At 40.7% G+C, this 12,559-nt stretch overlaps 1 protein-coding gene across 3 annotated transcripts in view; it reads right to left on the reverse strand.

Annotated features, from left to right (window-relative positions):
• The window catches only part of arhgap17b (Rho GTPase activating protein 17b), a 115,642-nt gene extending 106,485 nt beyond the window's left edge, over positions 1-9,157 (reverse strand). For 2 of the 3 annotated variants that reach the window (XM_061885237.1, XM_061885236.1), the window contains exon 1: positions 8,809-9,157. In XM_061885237.1, coding sequence (XP_061741221.1) covers positions 8,809-8,861 — 53 coding nt within the window. In that variant the 5' untranslated portion in view covers positions 8,862-9,157. The remainder of the gene's footprint in view (positions 1-8,808) is intronic. The other variant, XM_061885238.1, reaches the window with a different exon arrangement.
• Positions 9,158-12,559: the final 3,402 nt, after the last annotated feature.

Genomic DNA, 12,559 nt, shown 5'->3' on the forward strand with positions numbered 1-12,559 from the left:
CGAAAATAATACGTTACAGTAATCGAGGCGAGACGTAACAAACGCATGGATAATGATCTCAGCGTCTTTAGTGGACAGAATGGGAAATAAAAATAAATGGGTTGTACTTGTACTTGTATAGCGCTTTTCTACCTTCAAGGTACTGAAAGCGCTTTGACACTACTTCCAAGTAGTTGAGGTAATGACAAACTATTGCCTTTCCAAACAAACAAGGCTGTTCATTCTAATCAACTTTAACAGTAAGCTATGAGCCAAATGGTAAAAATCAACATTCCCATCACATAATTGCTTTACGCATCGGATTACTTAGACTTGGCGGAAAAAGGTGTGTGCTAAAAGGGTTATCAGCCATGAATTAGCATTGATTTACCTGCAGCAGAGCGTGACCTTGACCAGCTGCCATTGTTCTAAGAATAGACTTTATTATACAATGCCCTATTGAGCCCATAACCCGAAGAATATGCAGCAAGAACAAATGCAACAACCTGCTCGGAGACAAAAAAAATGAAGCCATGAACACTAATCTGAGTTGTGTTATCTAACATAAATGATGTCTTCATTCTATTAAAGGGGAACATTATCACAATTTCAAAAGGGTTAAAACCAATAAAAATCAGTTCCCAGTGGCTTGTTGTATTTTTTGAAGTTTTTTTCAAAATTTTACACCTCCCGGAATATCCCTAAATAAAGCTTTAAAGTGCCTAATTTTCGCTATCTTCGAAACCACTATCCATTTCCCTGTGACGTCACACAGTGCTGCCAATACAAACAACATGGCGGTTAGCACAGCAAGATATAGCGACATTAGCTCGGATTCAGACTCGGATTTCAGCGGCTTAAGCGATTCAACAGATTACGCATGTATTGAAACAGATGGTCGGAGTATGGAGGCAGATAGCGAAAACGAGTTTGGAGAAGAAATTGAAGCTATTGAGCGAATAGCTATTGACGCTATTCGGCCATAGCGTGGGTGTACCTAATGAAGTGGCCCTTAGCATGGCTGCCTTATTAGCATCGCCGGTAAAATGTGCGGACCAAACGATCAGAACTTTCGCATCTTGTGACACTGGAGCAATTTAAATCCGTCGATTGGTAAGTGTTTGTTTCGCATTAAATGTGGGTATCTAGTTTCAAATGTACATGCAACTAGCGTAAATAGCATGTTAGCATCAATTAGCTGGCAGTCATGCCGTGACCAAATATGTCTGATTAGCACATAAGTCAACAACATCAACAAAACTCACCTTTGTGATTTCGTTGACTTAATGGTTGCAAATGCATCTGCAGGTTATCCATACATCTCTGTGCCATGTCTGTCTTAGCATCGCCGGTCAAATGTGGAGACACTCTGGTACATTCAATGGGGGTCTGGCGGCAGATTTCTTGCCAGTGGTGCAACTTGAATCCCTCCCTGTTAGTGTTGTTACACCCTCCGACAACACACCCACCAGGCATGATGTCTCCAAGGTTCCAAAAAATAGTCCAAAAAACGGAAAATAACAGAGCTGAGACCCGGTGTTTTTAATGTGAAAATTAATATGGTGGGTGTGTTACCTCGGTGACGTCACGTTCTGACGTCATCACTAAAAGACCGATAAACAGAAAGGAGTTTAATTTGCCAAAATTCACCCGTTTAGAGTTCGGAAATCGGTTAAAAAAATACATGGTCTTTTTTCTGCACCATCAAGGTATATATTGAGGCTTGCATAGGTTTGGTGATAATGTTCCCCTTTAAACTGGCTGCCTCTTTTACAGGAACACCCCTCGGTGGCCCACAGGCTGTCTCGCTGGCTTGGAGCGTCACCAAAACGCTGACTCGACATTATCCCTCTGTGGCCAACTGACCCTGCCCAAGCCAAATACAGGTACTTACACATCATTAAAAAGAACACCATGAACATTTACTGTGACACGTCTTTGCCAACTTTTCACTACCGTCCCACAACATAGGGAGGAATGCACACCAGAAGTTGTTTTTTTTGTTGTTAAGCAAAATTGCAGCCAACGTGGATACAAAGAGAGGCGATGATTGTGTGAAATGAAAGGAAATATTGGTGTACATTTGTGTTGTACTCAAATATTGGTATCGGGACCGGTAACAAAATATATTTCCATACTTTTTGGTACTTTTGATACTTTTCGAAATAAAGAGGAAAACAAAAAATAGCATTATTGGCTTTATTTTAACCAAAAATCTTAGGGTACATTAAACATATGTTTATTATTGCTTGTTTATCCTTAAATAAAATAGTGCACATACCAAGACAACTTGTCTTTTAGTAGTACGTAAACAAACAAAGGCTCCTAATTTAGCTGCTGACAAATGCAGTAACATATTGTGTCATTTATCTACATATAAATTTGTCAAAATTATTAATAAGTTGTAGAAAATCATTCATTAATCTACATGTTCATTTACTGTTAACATCTGTTTACTTTCTCTTTTAACATATTCTATCTACACTTCTGTTCAAATGTAATAATCACTTATTCTTCTCTTCTTTGATACTTTACATTAGTTTTGGATGATAGCACAAATTTAGGCATCGATCCGATACCAAGTAGTTACATTGGTCATATTCAAAGTCCTCATGTGTCCAGGGACGTATGTCCTGAGTTTTTAAACATAATAGGAATAAAAAAAACACGAAAAAAGATTTTGTGATGCTAAAAAATATCGATGTAATCATAGTAGTATCAACTAGACACGCTGTTGTACTTGGTATCATTACAGTAGATGTCAGGTGTAGACCCACCCATGGCGTTTGTTTACATTGTGATGCCGGTGAGCGACGGTGTGTAGTGAAGCATGTTTAGCTAGTCTTCGTCCTGCAGGAATAGCAGAAAACTCACTTTTTGTCGCCATGGAGACGAGGTTTAGTGATTTAGAAGTAGCTAAAACACTGTGGCCGGACTTTAGCCGATAGTTAGCAAGCCATTTCTTAAAGCACCTCTTCCTGAGGGATATAACTTCACCTTTATCTTTAGTTTTTAAGCCAAAATGCTTCCAATCTCCCTTTTCTGTCTACACACTGTGTCTGCTTGTAAGTACTCAGTGTGTGCGTGCTGCCGAACATGCTCCTCTGCTCGTAAACCAGCAATGACACGACGTGACGAAGACGGGGTTGTGGGAGTCTGGTACTTTTTAAAGGCGGTATAGTACCTAATATCATTCATTAGTATCACGGCACTATACTAATACCGGTATACCATACAACCCTAGTGTACATTAATGAGAGCCCTGACCTCAACCCCATCAAACGCCTTTTTGAATGCACTAGAACAGAAACTGTGAGCCAAGGCCCTTGATCGCTGACCTCACAATAGACCCTAATTTTCACAAAAACACTCTAAAGTCTTGAAGAAGTGTGGAAGCTGTTATCAGTGGATGGGGAGCCTAATTTAGGGGTACAAAACCTACCGCTCATTTGATGACTTCAACTAGCCAGCAGTTAGATCTTAGCGCCATAATTTCGTTTATAAATAAAAAAGAAATCTTTAAATCCACCAAATCAGTATCAATATCCTATTATTTAAAGGTTGCATCTTGAAGATCTGCAATAAATAATCTCATCATGCATACAGAGGTCAAGACCAAAATTACGCGACTAATGTGCCTTGTTGGCATTTTTTTCCGTACCTTGAGTTGATTTATTTTGGAAAACCTTGTTACATTGTTTAATGCATCCAGCGGGGCATCACAACAAAATTTGGCATGATAATGTGTTAATTCCACGACTGTACGGTTGATATCGGAATCGGTAATTAAGAGTTGGACAATATCAGAATATCGGCAAAAAAGCCATTGTCGGACATCTCTAGTAATAAAAATAAGAATAAATAAATAAATAATTGGTGAAGTAAGTTACATTTCATATGGTGGGATGAGGTAGCGACTTGTCCAGGGTGTACAATGCCTTCCACCCGATTGTAGCTGAGATAAGTTCCTGCGCCCCCCCCCGTAACCCCAAAAGGAATAAGCGGTAGGAAATGGATGGATGGATGGAGATGAGTAAGATTATCTAAAAAATGAACGGATGGATGAAATAAATTCCCTCCTCGTACTCCGGCTTCCTCCCACCTGCAAAGACATGCACCTGGGGATAGGCCCCTCCCACCTCCAAAGACATGCACCTGGGGATAGGCCCCTCCCACCTCCAAAGACATGCACCTGGGAATAGGCCCCTCCCACCTCCAAAGACATGCACCTGGGGATAGGCCCCTCCCACCTCCAAAGACATGCACCTGGGGATAGGTTGATTGGCAACACTAAATTGGCCCTAGTGTGTGAGTGTGAATGTTGTCTGTCTATCTCTGTTGGCCCTGTGATGAGGTGGCCACTTGTCCAGGGTGTACCCCGCCTTCCGCCCAAATGCAGCTGAGATAGCCCCCCGCTACACCAAAAGAGACAAGCAGTAGAAAATGAATGGATGGATCATGGCTCTTCTTTGTTCTTTGTAAACACTTTGAAGAGTTTCCTTGAAGTGGATCCTAGTATTACATCGTTTGATTTCTTTGCTTAATCCATTCTATCATGTAATTTCACATAATGATATAGTGAAGGTCTTAAGTGTTGTGCGTGCGTACAAATGTTCTAAATTACATTTTTCTCTAAGGTTATAACTCTCCTTTGTTGTACATTCTTGGGTTGCAGATTATAGTTTATAATTTTAGCTGTTGGCAAATTCACTATGTTATGGAATTTCAGTATTTTCATCCATCCATCCATTTTCTACCGCTTATTCCCTTTTGGGGTCGTGGGGGGCGCTGGCGCCTATCTCAGCTACAATCGGGCAGAAGGCGGTGTACACCCTGGACAAGTCGCCACCTCATCGCAGAGCCAACACAGATAGACAGACAACATTCACACTCTAGGGACCATTTAGTGTTGCCAATCAACCTATCCCCAGGTGCATGTCTTTGGAAGTGGGAGGGGCCTATCCCCAGGTGCATGTCTTTGGAAGTGGGAGGAAGCCGGAGTATCAGTATTTTCAATTCAATAAATAAAGTGTTTGTATGTTCTCTGTATCCAACATGATGTATTATTCTAACTGATCTTTTTTGTAACTCAGTTAGAGAACGAGGTGTTCTTTTGTAGTTATTTCCCCATATTGCTGCAAAATAACTAAGATATGTAACAATAGTGAGCAGTAGAGAATATGATGTGGTTTTTGGTCTACAACAGGGGTCTCAAAGTCCCTTCACCACTGGATGCAGAGTCCGGGTGAAGCTGGGCCGCAAGAAAAGATTTCCTAAAAAAAAATGCTGCAAACTCCTCAGCATGTCTAGTTGTACAATAACGTTCCAAATAGTATCTCTTGTGCACCGCAACTTTCTCTGTGCAAATAAGACACATCGGGGTGTCTCTGTGCTCAACTTAAGAAATATTGCATCTCACACTTTTCCTGGAATTGTCTTTGCTCATCACGACCCTTTCTTTTCACTGCAGGCTTTGAAAAAGACGTGTTTGGGGTTGTGGAATATATTGGTATTTAGCCCACGCACGGAAAATAACGTTATTTCCGCAATGTGTGTCGTTCCGCTTTTCCTCCCTACAGCAACACGGCGGTCGGCGGATAATAGCCGGGAAAGTACCGGGATAGCGAGCGCAAAAAAGTGAGGGCTACCGGAGTGTTATCTGGCGTCATATAGACATATATGTAGTGTTCATCGTGTGAGGCAATGCAAATTAAACAATAAAAAAACATAACGGTTTGAATTGGTCCAGGTTATCGGGGACTGTTATTACTGACGGACAGGTGTCGCGGTGTGACAGCAGCCAGGCACGTAAGAAAACCCTCGTCTCCATGGCAACGTCTCGGTCGCTTTCACTCATTGGACGCTTTTCCACTAATGCAGGAGTAGGCAACTCAGAACGTTAAAAGAGCCATTTTGGAGCCAAATAACAACGCTGTCCAGCGCCGTTCATTTAAAACTTGCGGGCCGCACTAGCAATAAACTTTCATATTGAGGTGGGGGCCGCAAAATAACGCAATTGGCCCGCCAGCCGCGTGTCCGAGACCCCTGGTCTAGAACATGTTTTGCTTTATTCATTCTGGATATGTTTCTTGCTGCTTTATGTGTTCATTACCAACTCGCCTGTTTATCGGTTGGGGACATCTCTGCAATGCTGATCCGCCTCCGCTTGGGATGGTTTCCTGTTTGCTCCACTATGGACTGGACTCTCACTATTATGTTAGATCTACTATGGACTTGACTCTCACTATTATGTTGGATCCACTATGGACTGGACTCTCACACTATTATGTTAGATCCACTGTGGACTGGACTCTCACTATTATGTTAGATCCACTATGGACTGGACTCTCACTATTATGTTAGATCCACTATGGACTGGACTCTCACTATTATGTTAGATCCACTATGGACTGGACTCTCACACTATTATGTTAGATCCACTGTGGACTGTACTCCCACTATTATGTTAGATCCACTATGGACTGGACTTTCACACTATTATGCTAGATCCACTATGGACTGGACTCTCAGACAATTATGTTAGATCCACTATGGACTGGACTCTCACACTATGATGTTAGATCCACTATGGACTGGACTCTCAGACAATTATGTGAGATCCACTATGGACTGGACTCTCACACTATGATGTTAGATCCACTATGGACTGGACTCTCACACTATTATGTTAGATCCACTATGGACTGGACTCTCAGACAATTATGTGAGATCCACTATGGACTGGACTGTCACTATTATGTTAGATCCACTATGGACTGGACTCTCACACTATTTGGTTAGATCCACTATGGACTGGACTCTCACTATTATGTTAGATCCACTATGGACTGGACTCTCTCACTATTATGTTAGATCCACTATGGACTGGACTGTCACACTATTATGTTAGATCCACTATGGACTGGACTGTCACACTATTATGTTAGATCCACTATGGACTGGACTCTCACACTATTATGTTAGATCCACTATGGACTGGACTGTCACACTATTATGTTAGATCCACTATGGACTGGACTCTCACACTATTATGTTAGATCCACTATGGACTGGACTGTCACACTATTATGTTAGATCCACTATGGACTGGACTGTCACACTATTATGTTAGATCCACTATGGACTGGACTCACTATTATGTTAGATCCACTATGGACTGGACTCTCACACTATTATGTTAGATCCACTATGGACTGGACTCTCAGACAATTATGTGAGATCCACTATGGACTGGACTGTCACTATTATGTTAGATCCACTATGGACTGGACTCTCACACTATTTGGTTAGATCCACTATGGACTGGACTCTCACTATTATGTTAGATCCACTATGGACTGGACTCTCTCACTATTATGTTAGATCCACTATGGACTGGACTGTCACACTATTATGTTAGATCCACTATGGACTGGACTGTCACACTATTATGTTAGATCCACTATGGACTGGACTCTCACACTATTATGTTAGATCCACTATGGACTGGACTGTCACACTATTATGTTAGATCCACTATGGACTGGACTGTCACACTATTATGTTAGATCCACTATGGACTGGACTCACTATTATGTTAGATCCACTATGGACTGGACTCTCACACTATTATGTTAGATCCACTATGGACTGGACTCTCACACTATTATGTTAGATCCACTATGGACTGGACTCTCAGACAATTATGTTAGATCCACTATGGACTGGACTCTCACTATTATGTTAGATCCACTATGGACTGGACTCTCACTATTATGTTAGATCCACTATGGACTGGACTCTCACTATTATGTTAGATCCACTATGGACTGGACTCTCACACTATTATGCTAGATCCACTATGGACTGGACTCTCACACTATTATGTTAGATCCACTATGGACTGGACTCACACACTATTATGTTAGATCCACTATGGACTGGACTCTCACACTATTATGTTAGATCCACTATGGACTGGACTCTCACACTATTATGTTAGATCCACTATGGACTGGACTCTCACACTATTATGTTAGATCCACTATGGACTGGACTCTCTCACTATTATGTTAGATCCACTGTGGACTGTACTCTCACTATTATGTTAGATCCACTATGGACTGGACTCTCACACTATTATGTTAGATCCACTATGGACTGGACTCTCTCACTATTATGTTAGATCCACTATGGACTGAACTCTCACTATTATGTTAGATCCACTATGGACTGGACTCTCACACTATTATGTTAGATCCACTATGGACTGGACTGTCACACTATTATATTAGATCCACTATGGACTGGACTGTCACACTATTATGTTAGATTCACTCTGGACTGTCACACTATTATGTTAGACCCCCTCGACATCCATTGCTTTCAGTCTCCCCTAGAGGGGCGAGGGTTGCCCACATATGCGGTCCTCTCCAAGGTTTCTCATAGTCACCATTGTCACCGTCACCGACGTCCCACTGGGTGTGAGTTTTTCCTTGCCCTTATGTGGGCCTACCGAGGATGTGGTAGTGGTTTGTGCAGCCCTTTGAGACACTTGTGATTTAGGGCTATATAAATAAACATTGATTGATTGATTGATTGATTGATTGAACTGAGCATTGATCATTGTCATTTCATACAGTTGTTGTGTTGGCTGTGCTCCTAATGAATAGATGAAACAAATCAAGTAAGCGTTAAAAAAACTATAATATTAGGTTTTAATACCAGTTGGCTTTGAGTTGCTGAAAGTTCACTTCCGGCCACGCCCACAAGAAGAAATCCAAAATGACTGCCCTTAAACACAAACGTTATTATGATGAAATTGCTTACCTTCCGACGGTTTGGTTGGCAAGTTGCCTCATGCGGTTGAACTGTTTTTTCATCTTCTCGTCCTCCTCGTTTACTTCTTAAATTAATCTTTAAAAAAAAAAAAAAGTACCTCCGCGGAAGTTTTCACACGCCGTGCTTCCAAAAAGTGACGCCAGCCATTGTCGGGCGAAAAAAAAAAAAAGCTCACTCCGGCATTTCCTGCCCGCTAGAAGCGTCCAGAAGGAGTCCGAAGTGGGAACTGAGGTGGAAGGACTTTGTCGGCCTTGAAGAACTGACACTTAAGTGAGTGAAGGTGCGAGTACGGCGTCAAAGCAGGAAGTGCTGCCTTTTACTTCCCTGCTGGAGGCGGCAATGTGTGACGTCACCTCTGGCGTCGGCGCGGCAAAGACACCGCGTTAGCTGGCTAAATATACGTCTATCTTTTTAACTCTTCATACATCCTCCATTTTAAATATATCTTTGTATTTTATTATTATATTTCTATATCATCCTAGTTTTAATTATAGTGCAGCTGTGATAGGCGCCAGAACGCCCGGCCCCTAGAGAGACAAGCGGTAGAAAATGGATGGATGAATACAGTGGGGCAAAAAAAGTATTTAGTCAGCCAGCGATTGTGCAAGTTCTCCCACTTCAAATGATGACAGAGGTCTGTCATTTTCATCATAGGTACACTTCAACTGTGAGAGACAGAATGTGAAAAAAAAACAGGAATTCACATTGTTGGAATTTTAAAGAATTTATTTGTAAATGATGGTGGAAAATAAGTATTTGGTCAACCATTCGAAGGAGGTTTTGGCTCCAAATCTCAGGATACATGGCCCCATTCATTCTTTCCTTAACACGGATCAATCGTCCTGTCCCCTTAGCAGAAAAACAGCCCCAAAGCATGATGTTTCCACCCCCATGCTTCACAGTAGGTATGGTGTTCTTGGGATGCAACTCAGTATTCTTCTTCCTCCAAACACCACCAGTTGAGTTGATACCAAAATGGATACATGGATGATACAGCAGAGGATTGGGAGAATGTCATGTGGTCAGATGAAACCAAAATAGAACTTTTTGCTATAAACTCAACTGGTGGTGTTTGGAGGAAGAAGAATACTGAGTTGCATCCCAAGAACACCATACCTACTGTGAAGCATTGGGGTGGAAACATCATGCTATGGGGCTGTTTTTCTGCTAAGGGGACAGGACGATTGATCCGTGTTAAGGAAAGAATGAATGGGGCCATGTATCGTGAGATTTGGAGCCAAAACCTCCTTCGAATGGTTGACCAAATACTTATTTTCCACCACCATTTACAAATAAATTCTTTAAAATTCCTACAATGTGGATTCCTGGATTTTTTCCCCACATTCTGTCTCTCACAGTTGAAGTGTACCTATGATGAAAATGACAGACCTCTGTCATCATTTGAAGTGGGAGAACTTGCACAATCGCTGGCTGACTAAATACTTTTTTGCCCCAATGTGTATATATTTATTTAATAAAATAAATAAATATTATGTATAAGATATTACACATCAGAGCATCCATCCGTCCATCCATCTTATTCCACTTATCCGAGGTCGGGTCGCGGGGGCAGCAGCCTAAGTAGGGAAGCCCAGACTTCCCTCTCCCCAGCCACTTCGTCCAGCTCTTCCCGGGGGATCCCGAGGCGTTCCCAGGCCAGCCGGGAGACATAGTCTTCCCAACGTGTCCTGGGAATAAGCAGTAGAAAATGAATGGCTGGGTGGATGTCAGATGAAACAAAAAAGTATGTGCTCCAATCTCTCAATCACAAAAAAATAAGAGTTGTAGAAATGATTGGAAACTCAAGACAGCCATGACATTATGTTCTTTACAAGTGTATGTTATCTTTTTACCATGACTATATACATATATATATAATATTAAATATATTGTTTTAATTACTCATAGCTAAGAAAATAATTCTGATGAAACTGAATTAATTTCTACCCATATACTCATTGCTTTGACTACACACAAGCACGCACATATATACATACATATATATATATATACGTATATATATGTATATATATATATATATATATATATATCTCCATCCATCCATCCTTTTTCTACTGCTTATTCCCTTTTGGGGTCGCTGGCGCCTATCTCAGCTACAATTGGGCGGAAGGCGGTGTACACCCTGGACAAGTCGCCACTTCACCGCAGGGCCAACATATATATATATATATACATATACATAAACATATACACATATACATATACACACACACATATACATATACACACACACATATATATATATATATACTGTATATAAATATATGTGTATATATATGTGTGTGTGTATGTGTATATGTGTGTGTGTATATGCATATATATGTATATATGCATATATATCGGGGTTTCCCACACATTCATTTATTTGTGGCGGGCCGCCACGAAAGACCTACGGCCGCCACAAATAACAAATGAAAAAAAAAAAAAAAACATTTGAATTTTTTTAAAATATTTTTTTTACGGCTTTTGACTCGCTCGACCGCTCATAAAAGCAATGGGAGTCTGTCTGTGAAAGGAGCTTGTAGTTACATATTATATAAATATGTAAATATTATATAAATATGTAAATAAAGTGTTGTAATTATATTACAACTCCGGGTTCTTCTTGGTCATCGCCCCCCCCCCCCCCCCACACCACCACAAATAGATGGCTGACCTGTGGGAAACACTGTATATACAGTACATGTATATGCATATATATGTGTATACATATATATTCAATTTAATTTGTTTTATATAATTATTTGTTGTATTTTTTAAATCAATTTTTCATCCATCCCTCCATTTACTACCGCTTGTCCCTTTCGGGGGTGCTGGAGCCTTAAAATTATAAATCGATTTAGAATCGGGGTGAAAAGGAATCGCGATTCGGACGTGAAAACCTGTTTTTGTGCGCCCCTCCAGCTGCTTCAGAAAGGTAAGAAGAGTCTTCCACTTGCACACAAACATGGTTTGCAAAGTAGTCTTTCCTGTTAGTTGGCAGATCACAGGATGCTGCAGGAAAAGTGTTTTTAAGTTTCATTAGTGCATGGCAGACGGCACTCCTAAGCCTTATCTGCCTTATCTAGACTCCTATAACAAGTGGCCATCATGTAAAAGACTGGAATTCCTGCCCACTGACCTTTTGGACTTCTGCAGTTAGTCTTAAGAATAATGCTTTTTGCCTCCAGCCCGCAACTTCTGCAATTTGGTGCTTGGGTGATGTTATGCAGCTAAGCAGATTTTCTACCTTGTGTTAAGCCCCTGCAACTCTCCTCAACTATTCAGTCACTTAGGCCATTTTTGTGAACAACAGCACATTCCAATTTGGGGAATTTATAGGCCTTCAGGATAGAACTCACTCAATATTTGTTGACTGTCTCCATCTAAAGGGAGTTGGTGGTATTGCAGCTGCTTCAACAATAGCCCCACTAGCCTAATTACAAATGTATGCCTGTGTAAAATATATATATTTTTAAAGATGCAGTTTCCAGCAGATATGATTAAAATAGTTTTTTTTGCAAAACATACATTTTGTAAGGTGTAGTGGAAAATTGATGACATTATATTAAGAAAATAAATTAGGGCACTGACTGCATCTCAAGTTGTTAAACAAACCAGTAAAGTTGTCACGTTGTGTAAATGCTAAATAAAAACAGAATACAATGATTTGCAAATCCTTTTCAACTAATATTCAATTGAATAGACTACAAAGACAAAGATACTTAACGTTCGTGCT

Source organism: Nerophis ophidion, linkage group LG23 (genome assembly GCF_033978795.1).
Source record: "Nerophis ophidion isolate RoL-2023_Sa linkage group LG23, RoL_Noph_v1.0, whole genome shotgun sequence".
NCBI lineage: Eukaryota > Metazoa > Chordata > Actinopteri > Syngnathiformes > Syngnathidae > Nerophis > Nerophis ophidion.